This window comes from Eumetopias jubatus, unplaced genomic scaffold, assembly GCF_037043125.1.
Source record: "Eumetopias jubatus isolate StellerSeaLion01/CBP00866 unplaced genomic scaffold, mEumJub1_p1.0 scaffold_9, whole genome shotgun sequence".
NCBI classification, from domain to species: domain Eukaryota; kingdom Metazoa; phylum Chordata; class Mammalia; order Carnivora; family Otariidae; genus Eumetopias; species Eumetopias jubatus.
Window position 1 is genome coordinate 49,662,107 of NW_028274815.1, and position 25,036 is coordinate 49,687,142.

Consider the following 25,036-nt stretch of genomic DNA (forward strand, 5'->3'; position numbering starts at 1 on the left):
GGGAACTCGGGAGGGAATGCAGACTCTCGGGTCCCATCCCAGACCTGCTGGGTCAGGAACCCTGGGGTGGGGCCAGGGATCTGAGCTTTCACGCATCCTCTGGGAGACTATGAAGCATGCTCAAGTTTGAGAACCAGTGATCTAAGGTGGGACTTCTTTGGGGTTACCTTTATCACACAATAATGAGACTAGTTCTCCTAAACTCAGAGGCTTTGCCAGCAAGTCCTGGTTCTCTGTTTTTCAAATAAACATTGAGTGAACTCCTAGACTACACAGAATCCCCTTCCAGTTGGAGGACACGGGGCTCTGCAGCACACCCTTCTCAGATATGAGTTTGAACAACTGCCTACAATTACCTATGTCAATGGGGACCTGGGTTCCCCACATGTGGAACCCATAAATAAATTGGGAGAATATTTTAGGATTTGCTTTTGACCTCCCCCTCCTTTTTCCAAATCTTTACCAGAGAAGCTAAAAGCACCAACGTCTCCTTGATTTCAGTTCGCTTCCCCTTCCTGACTTTGGCCAACTTCTGGTGGTAGAGTGGTCCTGCAGAGAGAGGGTCAGGGGAGAGGTCTAGGGAAAGAGACAGCCTGGACCATTCACAAACTAGACCCCCAGCCTGGTGGTGTTCACTGATCATTCATTCCTCTCCTTGTTCCACAAGAAAACTTTTTAAAAAAGAGGTCTATAAGATAAAAATAACAGGTGATGAAATCAGAGTAAAGGGGGAAAAGATGGACATAACGTTGGTATGTAAAATGCAAGCAGTAGGGTCTTGTGTGTATTCTGAGAGATGGGCCTAGAAAATTTCATTGTATCCAGGAAACTAATGAAGGAAATCCAGGAAACTAATGAAGACTCCTTTGGGTCATATCAAAAGGACTCAGAAGTGAACCTGAGGTTCCCATGGGCCAAAGATGAGAAATTACATTCCTCCTAATAGGGGTACACAAATCTGGCCCTAAGCTTACCAGCAGCTAACGAAGATGGAAACGCAATCTGTTACATAATTTACAAGGTCCTTAAGATAAAAATAAACCAGCTGCTGAGGAAAAACACAAGTATTCCTGGTCTTGACAGGAATTCCTCCCTTGGATCAGTTTCTGAAGAATCTACAGTTGGCTGTTATTTTTAAAGCAATGAGGGGAAAAAAAAAGGACAAATCTCAACTTTATCACTATCTCCTAATCCTTGTTTCAAAACATACTCTTCTATAACTAAAAGTTATTTAGAGGGCTGTCTAGAAATTTTGTCAAATTGTTACCAAGAAACAAACACAAACAAAAACTGTCCCAGATCAACGTGCACATTGGACTCCCCTGCAGCCCTCAACCTGCAAACAATAATGTCAAGATTTCCTACAAGAAAAAAAAAAAATCACTGGCCAAAATGCTGGCTGCCCCAACCTTGGCGCTGCAACGCATATGTGTGTTGGCACATGCGGGCAGTGCATGTACAAAAACACACCCTGTCTTAAACGTTTCGTTCTCAAGGACTCGAAGGTACCCTTTCCATCAGGCTCAAATGTGCAGATCGGGTCTTTGATCAAATGCTTTTCTGATGGGCTACTTTGAATATAAATGTTTCCAGATGGTACAGGACAATTAAGAGTCATTACAGGAGATCACAGTCCTCCATCCATCTTAGCATTTATTTATTGAGGGATGCCATTACAGTTTTTCAGTTCAAAATTACGTTCCCTGCTACATTAATGACAGGATTCTTTTGGCTCCCCTGATCAGACAAAATATGGTTCCCAAATCTGTGGGAACTCTGAGCCACTCGGTCTTCCACACATCTCTATGTATATGTACAGGCAAACATATTTGTCTACATAATCTTTGCCTTTACTATTAAAATACTCATGCTTGTTATAAAATTTCCACCAGTACATATGTGTTTGAGATAGACCCCCTGATGTGGTCCTTCCCTGTAAGCATTAAGTGCTTTCCAGACACCGACTCAGCTTCTCTTCATTACTCTCCTACAACATATGTGTACTTCTATCATCTCCATTTTGCAGATACGAAAACTGAGTCACAAAGAAGTAGAGCAACTTACACAAGGACTCAGCAGGGAGGGGCAGGGCCAGGATTAGACCTTGAAGTCTAGCTCCAGTGTCCACATGCTCTCAATCACCAAGCTATTTTACCCTTCTGTACACTGGAACTCGTGGCATTTAATATCTGCTGTGGACACATATGTAGATTTTAAAGTCTCCATACAAACTGCTTAAAAAAACAAAACAGGGCCGTTAAGGAAAAACCCTGTAGTCTTGAGTTTGAATTCTAAGTGTCAATGTAACCTCCGATGTATTTGATCACTAATCAATAACCAAAAATAAAAACCCGACCCATACATCTTAGCTCTTTCTACTGAAATGGCCTAGAAGCCACAGGCACAACTAGTACCAGAATTTTTCTAAATACTTCTTCCCCCAATAGAAGGGACCTGGACTTCTTGGGTAAATGCAGAATGCGCGCCCCGAGCATAATGCCGTACGAGGAATCGAGAAAGCTATCAAAGACTCCTGGGACAGCGTCAGAACGACTCAGGACACAACCTGAACAGACACCCACTGGCCAACGAGGACATAGTCTATTCCTCCTAGCGGAGGCACAAAATACCACCTATGAAGTCATTTTGAAAAAAAGAAAGAAAAAAAATTGTCTGATTCCCATGATGTCTTTAGCTCTAGCTGCGAATTTATAGGCCATAGCGAGGGCAGAAGGACACAGTGAACAATACTGTAGAAAAGCCAGCAGCAAAATTCAGACCTCGGGAAACACTATGGGACATAGAGTCATTTCACCACATTTCATCAATAAAAAATAATTCAAGAGAGAGAGAAGAGCAGGGAAGGGGAAGACAGAGAGAGCAGACCTATGGAGAGAGAGAAACCCGTAGTCAACCTTCCACAGTCTGGGTATCATGACCTCCTTCCTGTACATCATCCGGTACGAGGCAATGACAATGAGAGGCGCTTCAAGGCCATGCTCTCTTAACAACTGCCCACCTCTGCTTGGACACCTGGGCGTCACTCACCGCTCCTCCATGAGCTCCCGGATAGAGGCTACCGTGGGGCCAGATCCCAGGTGAGTATAATACGGACCTTCATCTTTCTCCACTATTTGTTCTGCAGAAACACAGAGTAAACATTATTTGGAGGCATCGGTTCATCAACATCAATTTAGAAAGGCAAACCACCAATAGGAACATTAATGGGCACGTTACCAAACAGGAAATTCAAATGGCTAATAAACATGTGAAAATGTGTTCAACTCCTTCAGGAATCAGGAAATGCAAATTAAAATCACAGTGCAACACCATGGCACATTGGGCAGACTGGCAAAAACTGAAGAATCTGGTAAAATCAAGTGTTGTCAAGATTGCAGTAGAACCACTTTAGAATTCAGTTTACCACTGTACGCGTTCTAGACCGGGGTAGGCAAACCACTCTACTCCTAGGGATATACACAAAAGAATAAAAAATAACGACTCACGCAGATACTTGTAGGCCAATTTCACAGCAGCATTATTCACAAGAACCAAAGGGTGAAAACAACACAAATGTCCATCAACAGATGGACAAAATGTGGGGTAGCCACACAATGGACTATTACCCAACCCTAAAAAGGAATGAGGTTCTGACACCTGCTACAATGTGGATGAGCCTGGAAAAAATGATACTGGGTGAAAGGAGCCAGACACAAAAGAACAACCACTACATGATTCCATTTAGATGAGATGCCTAGAACAGGCAAATTCCTAGAGATAAAAATTAAACTAGAAAGTACCAGGGCTAGCAGGAGCAGAGAAAGGGGACTTACTGGGTACTGCCCTTCCGCAGGGTGGGGATGGGGGGATGAAAACGTTTTGGAAATAGGTAGTGGGGATTGGTTGCATGATGTTGTGAGTGTAGTTAATGCCACTAAATTGTACATTTAAAAATGGTGAAAATGGCAAATGTTATGTTATATATATTTTACCGCAACTTAAACAAAACAAAAGGGAGGGAAGTACTGACATGCGGTACAATGCGGATGAACCTCAAAACCAGGATGCGTGAAAGGAACCAGACACAAACCATCGCATACTGTGCGGTCCCACTCGCGGGAAATATCCAGAATGGTGAGAACGCAGACTGACAGCTGCCCGAGGCTGGGTAACTGCTGAGCGAGTACGGGGTTTTGTTCTGGGGTGAAGAGCACGTTTTGGAACCGGACAGAGGTGGTGGTTGTGCACTGTAAATGTACTAAATGCCACCACTCAAGTGCTTACTTTCCAATGGTTAATTTCATGTTATAGGACGTTTGCTGCATTTTTTTTTTTTTTACAAAAGGAACAGATTATTGATGCACACAACCTGGATGAATTTTAAATGAATTTTTCTCAGGGAAAGAAAGGAGATCCAAATGACTATGTAATAGTATGTAATAGTAGCTCTGGAAAACAATTTTGACTGGCTACTATATAAGGCTGAAAACAAAAAGAACTTCACACGAATACTGTAGTGGAGCTTGTTTTATGTCTAAAGAAATGTGACAACTAAGTGCAGTGTGGTATCCTGCAATGGTCCTAGAACAGAAAAAGGACATTAGTGGAAACACTGATGAATTCCAAAGTCTGCAGTTCACAGTATTGTACCAACATTAATGTCTGATTTTTTTAAATGCACCGTAAGCATGTAAGATGTTTACATTAGGGGCAGCTTGATAAAGGGTATACAAAACTCTCTGTTCCAATTTTGCAACTCTTCTATAAATGTAAAATCATCTCAACATTAAAAGCTTTAAAAAAATAAAGAACTAGGCAGCAGGCCCTACTTTGCCAGTTCTGTCCTAGAAGAAATCTTTGTTACATGCATCAAAACACATGTTCAAAGATTTTCATAGTAACCTTGTTTTCAATGGTCAAAACTGGAAACCTATAACCCAGCAACAGTGGGATGGATACAGTGCAGCACAGTCGTATGATAGGATCTATCTAGCAGCGAGAACTGACAACTTTCCACAACACGGCTGAACACAACATCATAGTAAAGGAAAGAAGCATAGCAAAAAACAAATACAATAAGGTCACATTTAAGTAATATTAAAAAAAGTAGGCTCCACTAAACTATACTGTTTAAAGACACATGCAGAGGTGGTAAAAATTACTAGGTTGAAATATGAAATTGCAGACATTCGATGGCTTTTTACCTACAAACAATGGTGATTTTGTATGGTCCAATCTTATGATAAAGAAAAACAAGAAAATCATTGTCACAAGTCAAGAGAGTGGTTGCCTCTGGGGGATGGAAGAGGAATGTGAATGCGACGGGTGCACAGGGGACTTCTGAAGAGCTGGAAATGGCCTATTTCTTGATCTACGTTGTGGTTACCCAGGCATTCATTTTATAAATTTTCATTGAGTTGTATGTGAATGTTTTGTGTACTTTCCCATATATATATATACATATATATATACACATATATATATGTCACAATTCTTTAAATGTAAAAACACTGTCATACCTCTTTTATGCAGAACATTATGCTCAGCTTTATGGGGGTGAATTCAAGATAGGATAATATCTGATTGCTGCCTTTTAAAAGTTTATGGTCTACCTGGGTAGATAAGATCCACACATAAGAAGATACCTAATGGCATTTCAAATCAATGGGGAAAGATTAATTTTTCAGTGCATGGTGTTGAGACAACGGGGGAAAAGTCTGATCCATACTTAATACTTTACCCCCAAATGTATTCCGAAGAGTTGGAAGATTTAAATACAGAAAAACTTAAACTATATAAGTTCTGAGAGAAAAAAAAGGGAGAGTTTCAAAAATCATAAAAAAGGGAAATCTTCTCTAAGTATAACATGAAATTCTAAAGTTCCCCCCACATACATACAAATCCTGACAAATTTAACTAAAAAAATATTTATAGTAATAACTATCAAAAGACAACATACTGGGGAGAAATATCTGGAATTCACGCCAGACAAGAGGCTAATTTCCTTAAAATATCAAGAGCTCCTATAGCTAAATAAGGTCAATAATTCAAGAGAAAAATTTAAAAAGGATAAAAAGGACAATGCAAATGGCTCAAACATCTGTAAAGCTACAATAAGGTACCAGTTTTCCCTTTCAGAGGAGTCACCATCAATGTCCTGTGTTGGTGAGGGTATAGGAAAACAGGCAGAATGGAAAATAATTTAGCAATATGTTAAAATTACAAATGCACATGAGTCCATTTGACTCAGCAATTTCAAAGAATTTCAAATCTTCTAAGAATTCATTTCTGGAAATTTGGATATGTGAAAATGATATGTATATACAAGAATACTCACTGCATCATTTGTAATGGCAAAATATCAGAAACCTCAATGTCCATCACGATACATTATGTATTCTAAAGACACTATGGCACATCCATATAATGAAATGCTAAGCAGTATCGAAAGGAATTAGGCAGCTCCAGATTTACTGACAAAAAATGACCTCCAAGATACCTTAAGTGGGGGAACAAAAGCAAATTTCAATACTGCACGTATAATACACTGTAGTCCGTGTACACATGCAATCACACATATGTTAGTGTACATACGTCACACACACACACTACAGGCGAGGAAAACGGTGTTTGGGCCACTACCGACACTGAGAGTAAGTGTAAGAGCAAGTTTGTGAAAATGAGTTCAGTTGTGTTCCTGGCTTTAAAAACAAACAAGAAGGGGCACCTGTGTGGCTCAGTTGCTTAAGCATCCGGCTCTTGATTTTGGCTCAGGTCACGTCCTCAGGGTCGTGAGATTGAGCCCCGTGTTTGGCTCCACATGGGGTGTGGAACCTGCTTAAGATTCTCCCTCTCCCTCTCCCTCCGTAGCCCTCCCATTTCTCTCAAAATAAGATAAAATAAAATTAAAATAAAATAAAATAAATAAAATAAATAAAATAAAATAAAACAAGAAAAGGTCTGCAGAGCTTTCAGGCCACTATGAAGCTGGGGAGGTCCCGGCCAGGCTGAGGATGTTGATCTCACTGAACTCCCAGCCCTCTGACATTTCCCTGAAGCCCCTCAATAAAAGGTTTGCAATGGTGTGTTGCAGTTCAGCCGATGAATTGACGGGGCGTGCCTGCCTCTTTTGGCTTCTGCTCCTGGAGGCTCTTCATCCCCCACTAATGTGCTGGGTCAGGCTCTTGCCTGAATTATGGGCATGATCTCACTGATCTCAACCCTCCTCGGTTATCCTACACAATTCCACCAGTTTATACACCCCCCCCAAAATCTGATCACCCCACTTCGCACTGATGACCCCACGTCAGACAAGAGAAAGAACCCAAATTCCGGAGCAGAGTCCACAAGGCCCCTGTGGAGCCAGCCCTGCACATGTCCCAGCCCCGTATGCGGCAGTGGCCAGCACAGCTCCTGTCACACAACTGGGCAAGCCCTCCGTGACTTCAAACGGGCTTCCTCACTGACAACAATGCTTTCCCTCACTTATCTCTTTGGAAAAGCTCCTCTCTTAAGGTCTAGTTTAAATGGCACCTCTTCTCTGAAACGCCAGTGCACTTCTCAGGTCCACTTTCCCTGTGGATCCCCAGAGCACCTTGCAGACAACAGAAACATCAAGGCATGGATCACAGCAGGCTTTTATTGTTAGCATGGCACAGCAGAAAGAACAAGGAGTTTGCAGAGCCCTGGGGAACTGCGATGAGTTACCTTCCCAGCCTCCAGGCCTCATGCCTTCCTGTGCAAACTACACACAGGGCTCCGTGCAGTCCTTGGCGCATCATACGAACTCAGTAGGCAGCTGCTGTCCAGGCTCTGCCAAACAAATTGTGTGACTGTGGCCAAGTTACACAACCCTTATGAGCCTTAAAAGCAGTTAAAATAATGTTCCTACCTTACAGAATTGTTGAGGATGAGATGAGATGTCACCTAGCACCGTTCTCAACCTATCAATGCTTAAATGTTTCATGAATGAATGAATATTCTCAACTGAAGGATTAAAAATGACTTGCTCCAAATATACACTATTCTGAACATAACACAGAGAGGATTGCAGAAAGAAGCATATGGAGTGGGGGTGGGAGGGAGGGGAGACCAGGGGAGGCTAGGGAAAGAAAATGTAAGAAAGTGGGTGTTGGAAGTAGTGGTCTGAAAGCTCTTTATAGGCGCTGGGAGACTACATGGTATATAGAAAATAGAATATAAGAAGATGCCAGAACTTCTGGGCTCTATTCCAGCTTCTACTGTCTGGAGAAAAGTCAAAGTAATGGATTGACTGCAGGATCTTCCACTGGAACTGGAACATAATGTAGCTTTTAGTGACTACCTTCTGCCCCCAATCAGAAAAAGCTCAAAACTTACCCAGTTAAAGGCAGAGAAAGGAGATTTTCAAAGAGAAGATGCAAACCAAATCTTGGCCACTCTACCCCAGCAGCTAGGAAAAAAGATACAGATCCAAAACCACGCCAGCCTCCACAATGGACGGTCAGGTTTCTTGGGGAAGTCCGCTAAAACGCAAAGGCAGACGGAGCTCCGAGAGCCAAACAAAAGCAAAGTCATTCTTTCCCTTTTGGCAGTTTACAAGGCAGCCCAAGGAGTCCTTCAGAAGCATTGTTTCCTTTAACTACATCCCTTTTCCTGATTCTACATCTATAAAAACATGTAAGATAGATAGATTTAAAATAAGAGAGATAGATCCCTTTCCTTGATTATATGTCTGTATCCGGGAGAGGATATTCTATGGAAAAAAATTAAACTTACAACCAAGTATGCTCAGTTATAAAACTAGTATACATTTACAAACTTAATTATTCTCATGTATGTTGATATATCCATAAGGTTATATGTCTCATATATATTTACATAGACATGAGAAAATACATCTCATTATATATATATACACACACATATACATATTTATATGTGTGTATACATGTGTACATGTATATACACATGTGTGTATACATACATGTGTGTGTGTATCTTCTCTGTAGCAATGGGTTTGTACTTGGTTATGGTGCCAGGCAAGTGACAATACTTTGCAAGGCTGGGGTAAGGTAATGTTCTGTAGAATGCAGTACATACTCTGAATCAGTAAGCAATACATGCTTCTGTTTTTTCGTAGTAAAATAAGGTTTATTAACCCTTTTTGGTGCTGTTTAAGGCTATTCATCTTAAATTCAATATGTGAGTTTACCCTATTTATATTTATTGCCATAACATATGTGTGGTCTTCTGTCATTTTAGGACATGTTTTCCATGCTGTGTCCTTGTTTTTTTCTTTCCTGTCTTTTGTTACAGGTTTTATATTTTCTTTTACTCCCCATCCCCCACCCCTGGTAATTTAGAAAAATCTATAGTATGTCTTTAGTAATGCTCATTGTACTTTTGCAGAGAAAGAAATTAGCACCCTTACAATTTCTCCCACCTCCTCCTTCACCTTGTCTCCTGCTTTTTGTGGGTATCCCGGTGAACATATTTTTTTCCTGTTATCAAAGAGGTATTTGATATAAAACAATCTCAAATATAAGTAAATAAATTACTCTTGTTTTAGAAAAACAATTATCACAGTTATTTAAATGCAGACTTCACATTTGAACACATTTAGTGTTCACTACCAGTCCCATCATATATATTACTTCCCCAATCCATTACTTATCTGATTCATGGCTAGAAAATTTGAGTTCTTATATATTTGGAAATGTTTCAGTGAAGCTTTTACATGTGAATGGCAACATAACTGGGTACAGAATTCTCAGGTCAAACTTCTAATACTCCAAGAACTGCAATACACATATCCAACAACAAAAAAATCATCCACCATAAATAAAGAACCCTTGCCAATCAGTAAGAAAAAGACAAACACACAGAGAAATGGGCAAATGGCTTGAATGGGCACTCTAGAGAAAAGTATGAACAGGTATGAAAAGGTGCTCAACCTCATCAGTCATGAGGGAAATGCAAATTAAAGCCATGATGAGATACACCTGCCACACCTACCACAACGGCAGGAAGACCGTTGATACTATTTGCTGGTGAGGATGTGGAGCACCGCTGGTAGGAGTTTAAGCTGTCACAACCACTTTGGAAAACGAATAGTAGCAACTTAAGCTGAAATGTAAATATGTAAATCTATACACCCATGTTCCAAGAGACATACAGAAGAGTATCTTATACCAGCATGATTCATAATAACCCCCAAACTGGAAAATATCCAAATGATTATCAATGGTCAAATGGATAAACTGTGGTATATTCATAAAACAGAACACTATGTAGCAATGAGAACAAAGGAACTATAGGTACTGCTACACACGCACAGGTGAACCTCACAAACACAACACAGAACAAAAAGTCAGAATATAAAGGAACACATATATATTTATGATAGGATACATATGCAATTCAGGCAAACTGATCAGTGTGGTTAGAAGTTAGAAAAGTAGTTACGTTAGGACAGGGGTTGGCAAACCTTCTGTGTGAAGGGCCAGATGGCATTTGAGGCTTTGCAGGGCATGTAGTCTCTGTGGCAAGTACTCATCTTTGCTGATGTAGTGAAATGCAGCCACGAATAACACATAAACAAATGAGCATGGCTATGTTCCATTAAAACTTATGGACGATGAAATTTGGACTTCATCTAATTTCCATGAGTCATGAAATCTTATTCTTTTGATTTTCTGGGGGGACCATTTAAAAACATAAAGATTGTTTTTAGCTCACAGATGAGAGCCAGATTTGGTCTGCAGGCTACACTGTGCTTTAGCGAGTCAGGTGTAGGTGACCAGGCGTGGGGCTCCTGAGGGGCTGGAAAAGCTCTGTTTCTTGATTTAGACGTGCTTACAAAAGTATGTGCCCTTTGTAGAACTTACTGAGCTGTACACTTCAGGTATATATACCCTCCTATATGTCTTTCAGTTAAAAGAATGTTTTTTAAAAGTACTTTTTTAAGTTTAAAAAGAATGAGTACAGGGGTGCCTGGGTGGCTCAGTCTGTTAAGCGTCCACCTTCCGCTCAGGTCATGATCCCGGGGCCCAGGGATCGAGCCCCAGATCAGGCTCCTGGCTAGCAGGGAGCCTGCTTCTCCCTCTCCCTCTGCCTCTCCCCCTGCTCATGCTGTGTCTCAAATGAATAAAATCTTTAAAAAAAATTTTTTTATAAAAAAAATGAGTACGTGTGACTTAATTTTTCAGTTAATATATTTGTAGGTGATTCTTCATCCTTGAAATTCAGTAAGTTGGTTGGGATCATGATTTGTCCATTTTTATTCACTTTCTTTCATTTCAGAAAAGTTTTCTATCCTTTGACTCTCGCCTTTGCTCAGTTTGTTCCAGGCTCTTCCCCAGTGAATGTTGCCAGCATTCCTGACGGTGAATCTGCATCCAGGACCCCTCCTCCCGCCTCTCTTCTGGTCCCCTTATCTCCCCACTCTGGCTAGGACCATTTCTGTTTTCTTTTCCTGTTTTGCAGTGACCTCCAAGTCCCTCTTCCTCACTGATTTGCTTTTCCTGTAATTCCGATGCCGCCTTTTCCAGCTTCTGGTGCAGCTGTGCGTGCTTTGTGCAATGGCATGCTTCTGGAATTTAATCTGTACCTCGTGTGGCTTTTTTGTAACTTTATTCTAGCACCTCATCTTTCATTTCCTGTTTTAAAGGGAACCTTTTTTTCCCCCCACCTTCCTTGACGGCACATATCAGTTCTTCAAATTTTTGTTTTTTCTAATGTAAATTTTCATTCTAAATGTTAGACATCAATCCCTCTACTTTCCCCACAGAATCTGAAGGGGTTGCATGTTGGATTGTTTATTAATTAATCTTTCCACGGAAAAGTTTATCTCTAGGGTTTCTACCCTCTGGTACTACATTTTGGACTGGACAACCCTGTGTTGTAATGTCCTGTGTATCACTGGAAATTAAGCTGAAGAACTGGATGGTGGAGAGGTTTCAACTATTAGTTCAAAAGTTCAGCAGCCTGAAGGGGGATGGGAGGAATTGGGGCTGGCTGTGGACTGTTACAACTAGGAAATTTCATCTTCAGGCACTCTGTCCGGGCCAACACCTCTAAATACGGATGTATGTTTGTGTGTTGAGGGTTGGGTTATGCTCTGTCCTGATGCTAGGATTTTGGTTTATTTCCTCATATGGGAGTGAGCTGGTCACTCTGATAAGTTAACATCAAGTTAAAATAAAGCCCCACAGATTGCAGGATTTTTGTTTGGTGGTTCAGCAAATATTTCTCTGTGCACAATGGCCTTTGTCTGGTGCTGCTGGCCCTCGGCTACAAAGCTGGCTCCTAGGATATGGTTTCCAGGCCCTCAGGCCAACCGTCCTCAACCTCATCCCCATCAGAAACTGGAATAGGGAGGGAAAAGGGGCCTGTCTGCATTCCCCACTTTCCAGAGAGCATGCCTTCCAGAGGGATGGTCTCCAGCCTCTCTCTCCAAGCTTCAGTGTCCCTCTGAGAGTCCACTCTCCTTTCTTCCCACACTGCAATCTGCATACCCCATATCATCCTTTATTTTAATTCAACTGATCTTAAGCTAGTAGACAGCCCCTGGAATTCATGGTTTAAGAATGGGGCTATTTCCAAACTTCAGCAGATGAATTTTCTCTTCTGTTTGGTTGTTGTTCCCTTCACCAGGCTTCAGGAGAGGGTTCTTCTGCTACCTTGCTATTAAGTCACTGATTCTCCTGTTAGTCCCCAGTGGGGTGTGTCTTCCTCCTCTACAGAGGTAAAGTGACAGAGCAAGGGGATGGCTCAACTCTCCTTGAAGAAAAATCTGTTTTATTGTCTCGCTTTGAGCAGCTGGAGCAGACAGAAGTGACTTTTTCTCCCTAAAATACATGGTAGGAAGCTCTGGGGCAGAGCTCAGGAGAGAAAAATCCAATTTTTGAGAAAATGCTGGTTATGTGGCTCTAGGTGCTTTTCTTCGCCCTGTGCACTTAATTTTATGCTCATTAAGATAGAAAAATATGCTCTGTTCTACTTCTGCACTAGGCTAGGGAAAGAATGAAATGTATCCTTCCTGCTATCAGCAAGAGATAACTAAACACAAGAAACTACTCATGACTGCCTAACGGCAAGAAGGATCCTTAATTTCTAAGTGAACCTCCCATCCCCCCCCACCCCTCTCTACACAGAGACTAAGGCACCCACACTTTCCCAGTGGGAAATATGATGGCCAGCGGAAGACATGCGAGCACAAGCTGAGGCATTTCTCCTCGTTATGACATTGATAGAGACGACTGATAACTGGGATAATTAATGCAGAGGTGTCAAGATCACACTAAGGTTTTATGTACCAGTATCTTCTTTTTCCAAACAATCCTATATAAATGCCTCAGTTTCCTGGTATCATTTCAGTGGACTTCAAGCTGAACAGCTTAAGCTTATATAACTAATTAGACTCTACTTCCATGACAGTCAATCACCAACTGCTAGCTCGTTGCCTCCTGGCAGTCACAAATCCACACAGTGGGTAGGTAGATGATTGGGCCCTACCCTGGATTAGGTGTGCTAGATGAGTTTTTTTTTTTAAACTAAAATCACAGGTCAGCTGCCTCTGAGTCCATGGGCAGCATGCCAGGCCTGCTGGTAGTAGACACAAATACCTTTATAACATAGGCACACTCACTGAGGACAAAGATTAAAGGGAAGGAGATCATGCCTAAACTCATCTGACATCATTGTAGAGTTGGAGGCAGAATAAGGTTGACCAGCTAACCAAAAAAATATGAGGCACACTTACCAGAGTGCTTAGAACCAGTCTAAATGTTTTAGAAATACAACATTCAGTCCCTGGGGTTTAATCAACAACAGTAGTGCACATATAGTAACAAATCGTATGAGACAAAGAAGAATCCAGCATTAAATCCTGACCCTTCTTCAGAACTGGGCTCTCAGTCTTCCCAACCTCCCAAACTCTCTGCTGGTTCTTTTAGCCTTGCCACATCTCTTCCACACCCCCCTTCGCAGTCTCCTGTTTGGGACCTTCTAAATGCTAGTAATGCTCCCTTCTCGGGCCTCTTCTCGATCTACATGTTCAGCCTGGGGGAATGATCATAACTGAAACATCAACTACCATCATTTTGCTCTAGAACCTCCAACTAACAGACCCACCTGGATGCACACCTTCAGGTCCAACAGATATCTCAAAAGCTGGATGTCCAAACTTGCTCCCTTCCCAGGATTCCGAATCTAGGTGAAGGGCACTACTGTCTACCCGGTCACCCAACCTGGAACCTCAGGAGCCACCTGACATGCTTCTTCCTTTATTCCTACAGCCAACAGTTAGTTCCTTTTCCTAATCTTTCTCTTATCCATCCACTTCTCTCCTCCCTCCCACTCAATGTCATTCTCTGAGTTTAGGCACCCGCTATTTCTCGCCTGAACCACACCTGAGCTTGCAAACCGGCTTCTCTGCCTTCAGTATCGTCCCTGTCTCCCCTGAAGCTCCCCTCTCTGGCCACTCCCAATCTTTCATCCAATACACCAGTCCCACCAGAACTACTTGCATGTCTCCATGTTTTCGCACCTCTATGTCTTCATGTGGTTTTTCATGTATTTTTCATCTCCATAATCTTCATGTCATTTTGCCTGGAACACTCTATCTTCTTCCTGTTAATCCATTAAACTTCTCACCTCAAACATCACCTCCTCCAGGAACTTCTGATACCCTCCCCAGAGCCAGATTCCCCACCTTTATGCTGGTATCCAAATATTCCATTGTCTAAAAAAAATATTTAAAAGCACATGAAGTTCCTCTTCATCTCAAACTGAATGAGAGGCGGGGGTGGGGGGATACCTTCTCATAAAAACTACAGGAAATAGACTTTCCATGCTTGTAAACAGAGGTAAGTCTCTGTGTCCCCCATTCAGAATTGTGGTCCGGACTGAAGTTACCCAGTGGACACTGCTACCAGCCACATTTGCTGGACAACACTTCTGTCACCCAGACTGTCACCATGCTCCAGGCAAAAGGACATGTTTTTTTCTTATACTGGCCTCTGGCTACTTCTTTAAGGCAAATGATCAACTGGATAAAAATACATCATTTCTATGAAGGTGCCTCCTAAAATCCGTCTCATCTGCTTTTCCTACGGTTTAATGTCCACAGCTGCCTGTGGGATGCTCCTCACAGACAGGGGGACAAGACTCAAAAGTTAACACAAACCTGTTTCCTTGACTATAAAGGGATGAGCAGATGACCTCCAAGGACGCTTTCCCACTAAAATGTCATCTGAACTCATTCTCTGTCCTAAACTGGCTCACTTGTGAATCTCCCCATCTCTAGGAACAGATAAAATACGTAGAGGGCCTAGTCATAGCAGCTCACTGTCCTGTCTCTGACAATGGTACTACAAGACGGTTAAGGGGATCTTTAACGTGTGCCACAAAATATTAGAAATACATAAATACTCTCTTCCTCCAATAATCTAAAATAAAACTTCCACTTGTGTTAAGTTTTCCCAAACCTGTACATATCATATTACCTTTTGGAGAAAGGCATTTCCTTTCACGTCTTCTAAATTTATTTCTTTGAAGCTTCAAGAGGTGCCTTTAGTTCCAGGATTTCAAGATTTGGAGACTAAGTCCATATGAATGCCACCCATACCTTCAGAAACTCATAGTCTTTATACAAGAGAAAAACAGTGCTCTTGGTGTACAGGTTTTTGGTTCCTTAGTGAAGCATGTTGGCCAAAATTGCTGATTTGGCAAAAATCACCATATTGAATATTAAGTTTCTTTGGCTATGCTATAAAACCTTCTTATGCTTTTATAAAGTTGTTTATTATTAGCGCATAATAGCATCTCCAAGTCTCACTGTCACTTCAATGGAAAATTCTTCCTTAAACTGACCTGCAATCTGCACCTCTCTACCTGCCACTGTTGAGAGGATGAGTTTCTGGAACATGAGATGGTTCCCATCTGACATTAATCCCAGAGTGAGCAGCCTTTACTCCTAACCCTTGTCCTGAGCCTGAGTTCACAGAGACAAATTCTGCCACACTGACTGATGGAAGCAAGTGTCCAGAGGTGGGATCTCCAGATACTTCTGGAAAACAGGATGGCTCTCCCTAAAACAAACCCCAGCACCTCAAGAAGCTGTTTCCATGTGAATCCCTTCTTCCTTGGCCCTCTTCACTCTTAATACCACTGTTTTACTTAGGACTCCCTTCTCAACAATTTCAATCACAGTATGGTGTGCTGGTTAAGAGTCCAACTGCCTAGATTCAAATCTCACTTCTATGGTGTGCTAGATGTATGACCTGGGTAAACTACTGAATCTAGGTTTGCTCCCTTCATCATTAAGATGGAACTCCTGACAGTACTCCCCTCATGTAGATGTTATGAGGATTAAATGAGTTGGTAACTGGAGAGTACTTGGCACAGTGCCTGGAGCAGAGCAAGTGTTTCATAAATATTATTATTACTATTATTACAATTCTTCTTTTTCTTCTTCTCAACAGCTCCCTAACCAGTCTTCTGCCGCAAGGTCATCACCCTTCACCGATCTGTCTTCCAGGCTACTTCCAGGATACACTTTCAAAACACTTATTGATTATAAAATACGTATTTCATTACAGAAAGTTCAGAAAACATATAAGGGAAAAGTCACCCACTGACCAGAGAGACAACCACTATTGACATATTTCCTTCCAGTCTTTTCCTTCCTTCCTTTCTTCCCTTCCTTCCTTTCCTTCCTTCCCCTCCCCATTTCTTTCTTTCCTTTCCTCTCCTTTCCTTCCCTTCCTTCCTTTCTTCCTTCCTTCCTTTCCTTCTGTAACATAGCTGAGATGATCATTTATGTACTGCTTGTGTCTACTGTCTCCCGCTAAGCAAGTCCCCGTAAGTTAACATTTAACCACATGAGGTAGGGTTGGCTCGAATTCTTTGTTTAGGACTGGACACAGAGAAAACACAAACTGGAGCAATAAAGGACTGGCCCTTCCCTGGCTGAGGCCGCAACAGAGGCCAGCATCCCACTGCCGGGTTTGTGCGATGCCCACACTCCTCTGCCCGCTCCTCTCCTCGCTAGTCCTCTCCAGGGGAATGCAGAGCGCTGAGGGCCCAGGCTGCCGGCCTCACCCCTGCCCGCTGGCCCCTGCTGCCACTTAGATGGTGCACGTGCTCTTGGGGTGCACTGCTGTTTCAACACCCAGCTTGGAACAAGAGTTTCCAAAAGAAAACATTGCCCTCGGTAATGACAACCAGGCCTGGGGGTTCAGAACACTCTTACCGTCCAGCCACATCCGCGTGACCACACAGGCACCCGGCTGACGCCTGCCGGAGGACCGACTGAGTATCTTGTGGCTTCAGTTGCCGCTTGGAGTGCACTGCAAGGTCCTTCAGAGATGAGCCATGTCTCCTAATTTTTATCCTTTACAGTACTTAATACAGAGCTGGTAATAATAAATGATTGATGAATAAAGTAATAGCCAACACTTTTCTTCCTTTTTAATACGTATGTTTTTACTTCTTTCTCTTGCCTTACTGCACTCAATACGCGTCGGGATTGCCAGCACTCTTGGAGTGCTTACTATGTGCCAGACACCAGTCTAAGGGCTGTACCCATGCTAGCTAATTTATTCCCTCCAACAGCCCTGGTGAGGGGATGTCATTATCATTTTCATTTTATGCATGAGGAAGTGACAGAATCAGAATTCAAATTTTAAAAACTAGTTTGATCAAACATCACCTCCAAATAATTGAATTCAACAACTAAAATATTTAGTAAGGACCAACTATGGCCTAAGCACTATGTAAGGTTAGGTCTTACACTGCAAGTGGAGAAATACCTGACAGTGTACTAAAGACAAGGCAGGTGGGACAGATTCATACTAATGCAAGGAGGGAAAGGGGCAAAGGGAAGGGCCCACTTCCTATGATCAGAACAAGCCTCTCCAAAATGCTGAGAAATAAGGAGGCCCTCAAAGTCATCTCATTGTTAAGATCCAAGAATGAACAGGGTTAGCTCTCAAAGGGAACCACGATCCCAGAACATGTCTGGGAGCATTTGGCAGGACCCTGCACCTCTGTTCACCCCCAGACAGAAACACTGGGGCCAACATCTCCTTGTTCCCCAAGTGATTCCTTGTCTGGAGTATAGGAGTCTGGGGTAGCTGGAGTGGGCGGGACAGCCCAGCTCCTCCTTACTGACAAGGATGCAGTCTCCCAACAAATCACACCATTGACCCGATATTAATTTATTTTAACAAGCAGAGAACACAGCTTTTTTGTAAGGCCTGGTTTGTGTATCCTAAAATCTCAAGAATTTCAACATGCTCCTCACTAGCATCAATGTACTTTTTGAGCATCACGGGATGAAACACGTCTTTAATGGAACATACCATACACAGCAGAGAGCCACAGCCCTAGAGGAGACCTGGGGCTTCCCAACGCTTCAGTGACCTCCCAAGACAGGAGACCCCAGGAGCAGTCCTCACAGCCTTGGCCCTGATTATTCACAAGAAGGCAAGACTCCTCGCTCTCTTACCCGCAGCCTCAGCCACGGCCTGGGTGCCAATTGTGTCCAAGCCCACAACTCAGAGCTCCGGGCTCTCGGCCCGTTCTTGGGGAGCAGCACCACCCAGGCAGAGACCCCGGGCTGTCTGTACCCCACATGCCCTCCCAAGAGGTCCCTCCACCCGCCCGCTCTCTCAGTCAGGACTGCGCTCCTTCTTGCCTGGCTCATGACACCTTTCTTACAGGTTTCCCCACCACCAGCCAGAAAAGTCTTTCAGAAGCACAAGGTGACAGATCATTCCTTGCTTTACAACTCTGAGAAGCTCACTTATACCGATAAGATCAAGTCAAACTCTTGACCCCAACTTGTTGGGCCCCTGCAAGATCTGGCCCCCACCTGCCCCCCAGGCCACCTTGGGTTCATACCCACATGCACTCTGCCCCTTCTGCTCCCCCTAGACCAAGAGCAGTCCAAATAAGCCCCGCCCTCTCACAGCCACCCAGCTCAGGCCTCAACACCAGCACCATCTCGCACAGGCAGGCCTCCATGAGGCCTTCGCATCCCTGTGTGTGACAAAGCACCAGCGCCTCCCTCCGCCGACGTGCTACACACCACGTAGCTTCACTATCTGCTTCCTTTGTGGACTCTTCCACTAGCTTGTGAGCTCTTTTCAGTGTCCCCAGGCCCCGGGGCGGTGGGGGGGGTGGTTGGCACACAGTAAAAGTTTGCCAGACAGGAGATTGAGCCTAGACACCCAAGCCCACCAGGCCTCCGCTTTTCCTGACCCCCGGGGCAGACTTACCAACACAATCGCAGGTGGGGAACTCGGCCTGGGCTCTCTTTGCAGGTGTGTCCAGCAGACTCTTGGTGGGTGTGTCCAGGTACTTAAGAGGTGACTCCAGGAAGCCACTGAGGGTGGGTGTGAGGGGGTTCTCGGCCTTGGTGGGTGTGGCCTCCTGGCCCCCCTCCTCTGAATGGAAGCAGGTGGTTGAGAGCACAGTCACAGCCCCCGAAGACTCAATCTTGATTTGCTTGGGGGAGCGGGTAGAAAAAGGGCTCTCGGGGGCTGGGAGACACGTTGGCTGGTTCTCGGGGTCCTGAATGGGAACAGATGGGGGGCCAGGAAGCCCAAAGCTATCCCCAAATTCAGCTTCAAACTGCCGGATGAGCTCTTCCAGCTTGTCATCAGCAGGGGGAAGAGGGCCGGCGGAGCCCGGCTGCAGGGTCGCCATAGGGCTAGGGGATCTCATTTCCTGAGTAGGGGGCAGCAGGCTGTCCCCAGAGGGACTAGGTGCAAATAGCGCAAGAGAAGGTTCTGGGGGCGGGGGGACAGCAGAGCCCTGTGAGGCGGGGACAGGGGCAGGTGGATGTGCCTGCGAATCCTCAGAGGCTGGGGACCTCCGCCCTTCCAGGACAATCTGCCGCAGAGGTGGGAAGAGAGGCTGCGTTTCCCGTGGCCTGGACTTCTTGATCTGAATGGGCTTCCGGATGCTGGGCTTGATCCCAGGGGCGGCCTTCTCGGTTCCCACGGGACCTCCAGCTGGTGTCAGGGGCTTCTTCTTCTTCTCCTTGGGTGGTCTGTCTGGAGGCCGTGGGGCAGGTGAGCTTGGTGGGGCCCACCAGCCTGGAGCAGGAGGCTCCGTGGGAGCGGGGAAGGAGGCATCGTGGGCCTGGTCCAGGAAGAGACTGCGCTTATGGTGAAGGTGCTGCTGCAGGGCGGTCTGGGCCTTCTGGTGGGCGTCGGGCTCTGTGGATGGTGCGGGAGCCTCCCTCTGGAGCATGGGGGATGGGGATGGGGCTGGGGAGGAAGAGGGCACCTCCACCTTGACCTTGGGCTTGGTGGGCAGGGCCTCGGGCCGCTTGAATACTGACTGGATGTAATCACTGGCGCTGCCCAACAGCTGCTCCAGTTCAGCCATGGGGTCAGGGCTTGGGCGGGGCATGGGCCAAGAGCTCCGGGGAGTTGCTGGTGGGGTGTCAGTGCCCCAGGCTTCAGGAAACTCTGTTCTAGGAGTTGCTGGCGGGAAGGCAGGGCCGTCAGGAGCAAAGGACGCGTGCTCTTCAGCCGGGACCACAGGCCACGAAGGGGCCCGGAGGTAGGACTGGGCAGACCGGAAAGGGGCAGGAGGGGACAAGGCCTCGGGGAGGGGGCAAGAAGCCTGGGAGGTGGAGTGGGAAGGCTGAGGGAGGGCAGAGGAGAGCTGTGTGAGGGCCTCGATGGCGATGGCCGTCTGCAGGCTGATGTTCTTTTCCTTGGCGATGCTCAGGGCACTCTGGGACAGGGGCAGGCCCTCGGGGGGAGGTATCTGGGGGACCTCAGAGCTGAGGATTGGCCGGGTGCTTGGCGCTGGGAGGCCAGCCTCAGCAGAAGGCAGAGTCCCTGGGAGCCTGGGCCGCTCCTCCCCGCCGTCCACGACCACAGACTTGATCTTCCCCTCCAGCCACTCGAGGTAGTCAGGGCACTCCGGGCCATCGCAGTTGCAGTTGGGTGGCTTCATGCCATGCCGAGCGAGGGCCAGGGCCGTCTGCAGCGTGTCCAGGTCTTCGCTGCCAGCAGAACAGCCCTCGGGCCCTGACCGGGCTCCCCTGCTGTTGTTCCCAGCCTCGCGACTCATCTCACGGTTGAAGGTTTCATAGAGCCGGGTGCTAAGGGCCCCATAAGAGGACACGGCTTCGGCCACAGCCGAAAAGGCCACCAGATCGTGGGCATCTTCCAGGCGAGCAGTGTGAGCTGGGCCCGGGGCACCGTCCCAGTCGGGCTTCTGGTCTATTCGCCAAGGACCCCCAGCCCCCAGCACACTGGGTCCAGCAGGTTCTCTAGCACCATTGACCGGCGCCCCTGAGGCGCTTAGCTGCCGTGAGTCCCCATGGTACACTGGCCCTGAGTCCATCTGACCTGGAACAGGTCCATCAACTGGGCTGAGCTCTGAGCCTGTCTGAAGAAAGAAAGAGAGAAAAAAGGAAAAAGATGAGCCATGATAGTAGAAAAGCACTGTCCTGCTTCACACCATGCAGATGCATACCTAAACCCTGCATTTCTTGCACACTCTGTCCCTGACACAGCTCGAACCTGAACTCATCTTCATCTTCAGGTCTCCTTGCCCAGCTAGCTGCACCAACAGAAAGGAAAGGCAGATCATTAAGAGGTCCTAATCCAGAATTCTGAATGTTACTCAGATCCTTTTAGAGCCTAAGATCGATCATACGGACGAGGTTCCCCACACACCAAGCATTTATTAAGGACTCACAAAAAGATCTTTAACTCGCAATGACCAAAGTGACACCGGGACCATGCTGATTTCGGTGTTTGTCGGGAGAAAGCTAACCAAACACCCCAAGAAGCAATATGCCGTTAAGTGTGTGGTATATGTGGAGGGGGTGAGCAGCTCTGAGGGACAAACGCAGCCTGGACCAGAGGTCAGCCAGAGCTTTTCAGTGGGAAGGAACCCACAGTTTTTTCTGTCTGTTACCGTCCTCACTTAAGCCCTGGCCGAGCTCCGAGAGCTGGTGACAAGATGACATTCCCACTCCCAGCCCCAGCCAGGCTGGAGAGAAACACTGATGATCGGACACCACGTGCGTGCAGCCCCGTGCCGAGCCATTCATGCCAGTGACAAGCAAGGTGCTAGTCGGACCAAGATCTAGGCCTCTTCTCAAGCCCAAGAACCACTACTATACACCTGATGTCCAGCAAAACACACAGACGGGGGAGCGCAAAAAAAGGAAGGAGCCAGGGGGTCCAGCCCAGCAAGTTAAAAACTAATCTGAAGATGCGAAGTTCAGTTTGCAGAATTCATCCCTCTAGAAAGGAAAGCTCTTCCTTACAGTAGAATGTCAACAACAAAAATATAGAAGGGACAACAGATTTGGAAAGTCATCGGTGGATATGCCACAACTAGCAGGTGAAAGCTGGATGGGGCACAGGATATAGACACGGTCTCAAAATATCTCCTCGAAAATCACCGAGTTACAACATTAAAGAGAAATCTGGTAGATACCACCTGAACCAAATGATCAGAGTACTCATCATCACCAATATTGTGACCAACATCATGAGACTCTTGATATGATACACTGAGAAGGATAGAACATCACTCACACAGAACTCTAGCCAAAATGTACAAACCAAATCTAATTATGAGGAAACATCAGATAAACCCAAACTGGAGGGCATGCTAGAAAGCCCCTGGATTGTTGTCTTCAAAAATTTCAAAGACAAGAAAGACAAACATCTCTGCAAACATCTTGGGCTTCCTGAGGAGACAAGACAGAGAAATGCATGTTCATGCATTAGATCACGGACTGAGGACAACAGCTGTAAGGTACACCATGGGGACATCTGATGCAATTTGAATATGGACGTGGATAAGATCACACTGTGTCAACCTCAGTCTTCTTGGCTTGAATCATTTTACTCTGATTATGTAAAAGAATGTCTTTGTCCTCAGGACACACATACACACACACTGAAGTATTCAGGATAAAGGAACATAGTATCTCTAACTTAACCTCAAGTGGTTCAGAAAAATATGATATGCATATAAAAATATAGAGAAAATGATAAAGCAAATAAAGCAAAATGTGAACAATTTTAGTATGTGGGAGTCCCAGGTACTCTTTTTGCAACTTTTCTGTAAGGTGTAGCACAAAGTGGATTAAACAAATGGTTAAATTGATACTAATCCCCAGACTGTGGAAGGTGCCCATCATGCATGGGCTTCAAAGTAGCGGTGGGAAGGTGGGATTTGGGATCAACGAGGTGGAAGGTGAGCAGAGACCCCAGCCTAGGGTTCCCACCTCATCTTCATTGCTGCCCATTTCTGGCCACAAAGGACCCTCGTGCTTTTCCAACATGCTTTTCTGAGCTTTGCACATGCAGTGCTCACTGCCTGGAATGCCCTTCCCAGCCTCTGTGGGGCCACCTTGGCTTATCCTTCAAGCACCGGCTCAATGGCACCCCCTCCCTGACCCGGCTGGCAGACTGCCCTGTGGCTCCTGTCCCCTGGGCTCCCACAGCACCTTGTGCATGCCTTAGCAGCACTTTTCACAGGCCCCTGCTATCATTCAAGCAGCTGCCTCCCCGACCAGATGGGAGCTCCTTCAAGACAAGGTCTGCATCTTAACCACTTCCGTGTCTCCTGCCCACACCTGCTGCACGAACACTCTCTCAGGCCAGTGAAAGGCCTCCCCATCCCCCACTGGCCACGGACAAGGTGGCCTTTCCCTGACCGTCTCTCCAAACGTGGAACTAGGAACGAAACCTTTCCTCTAGGAATGTGGTTGATCACCCAGTCGTCCCTTCCCTTCCTTCTCAGAAACCTAAACCACGGTGACAGCAAAGGCAACGAAGTCTGAAGTGGCCAAATTTTACATGCTTATGTGTAAAAGATAGAAAGAGCATGCATAACCCCGAAGAAACATGAGGGAGTAGCGCGGATTTACAAAAACAGTGTCAGGAAGACTAATGCTGTGGGAGCTGAGGCTTCCCCAAAATGGTCAAGACAACTAAAAGGATTTAAAAAGTTATTTTTGGTTTGTGAACAAGAACAAGGAAGGGCTAGGCTGGCGCTTGGGCCTCTGAGTTCCCTGGGAAAGAAAATGCTCTTTAGACCAAAAAGAGAAGAAAGGGAAGAGTGGACACAAAAATGAGGGAAGTGAAGCCGGCATGGGTGGGAGGAGATTTTAAGAAATGCTAAATTCCCGTTTCTCGGCCAGGGGATCCCACTGATGCATTCCCCAACACGTGCCGGGGATCCTGGAAGAAACACACCATCCAGAGAAGGTGCCACCAGCAAGAAAGGAGCAAGCATCGTTCCCGACTCCAGTGCACCAAGCAAGACCAGCCCCAGTAAGATTCCTGAGAGGGTAACTAAGGGAACCACAGGGAGCCAGGTTCAACAAAGGCCATCAACCCATCAACATCCAACTAACCTCACTGTTTTGTGTCATATGGTCATTGGACCAGCAGACTGGGAGACATCCTGTCTGATAGATCACAGACTCGAGGGCTGTAAGCCAAATCAGCCACAGATCTGTTTTGTTTGGCCTACATAGTGTTAGATTCTCGTTTGTCTTGCCAATATTAAAAAATCAAATTTTACATGAAACCGAGATTGTCTTGAAGGTCCACACTTCCACCTGGCTGACATGCCATGGCTACTGCTCGGGGCCACCCCCAGCCTCACCATTCCATGCTTTCTTGACACCAAGGCCAGGGGTCAGAGATTACTTATTAATTGCCTGAATTAGTTATCACTTCATTCATTTGTGTCACTTGCCAAGCCCTTGTAGGCATTTGCATTTGCGACTTGGGCCATGGATGTTTACATTTCCTAAGGCCTGCTACGACCCCTTTGAGGGCCAGCAGTAGAGAATTACAGGCCAGACAGGCTGGCTCACCACTGGTGGAATGACCATGTTCAAACTCAAGTGGTGTAGCAACCCAGGTGTGGGGAAGGGAGGAGTCTTTTTTTTTTTAAACGAATTTATTTATTCATTTATTCATTTGAGACAGAGAGAGAGAGAGAGAGAGAGAGAGAGAGAGAGAGACAGCAGGAGCAGTGCGGAGAGGCA

At 45.4% G+C, this 25,036-nt stretch overlaps 1 protein-coding gene across 2 annotated transcripts in view; it reads right to left on the reverse strand.

Moving 5' to 3' along the window:
* TET3 (tet methylcytosine dioxygenase 3) overlaps positions 1–25,036 on the reverse strand; it is a 98,881-nt gene that overhangs the window by 26,463 nt on the left and 47,382 nt on the right. The window contains exons 4-5 of one of the 2 annotated variants that reach the window (XM_088026452.1): positions 19,266–21,399; positions 3,049–3,139 (exon numbers count right to left, since the gene is read on the reverse strand). In XM_088026452.1, coding sequence (XP_087882578.1) covers positions 3,049–3,139; positions 19,266–21,399 — 2,225 coding nt within the window. The remainder of the gene's footprint in view (positions 1–3,048; positions 3,140–19,265; positions 21,400–25,036) is intronic. The other variant, XM_088026453.1, reaches the window with a different exon arrangement.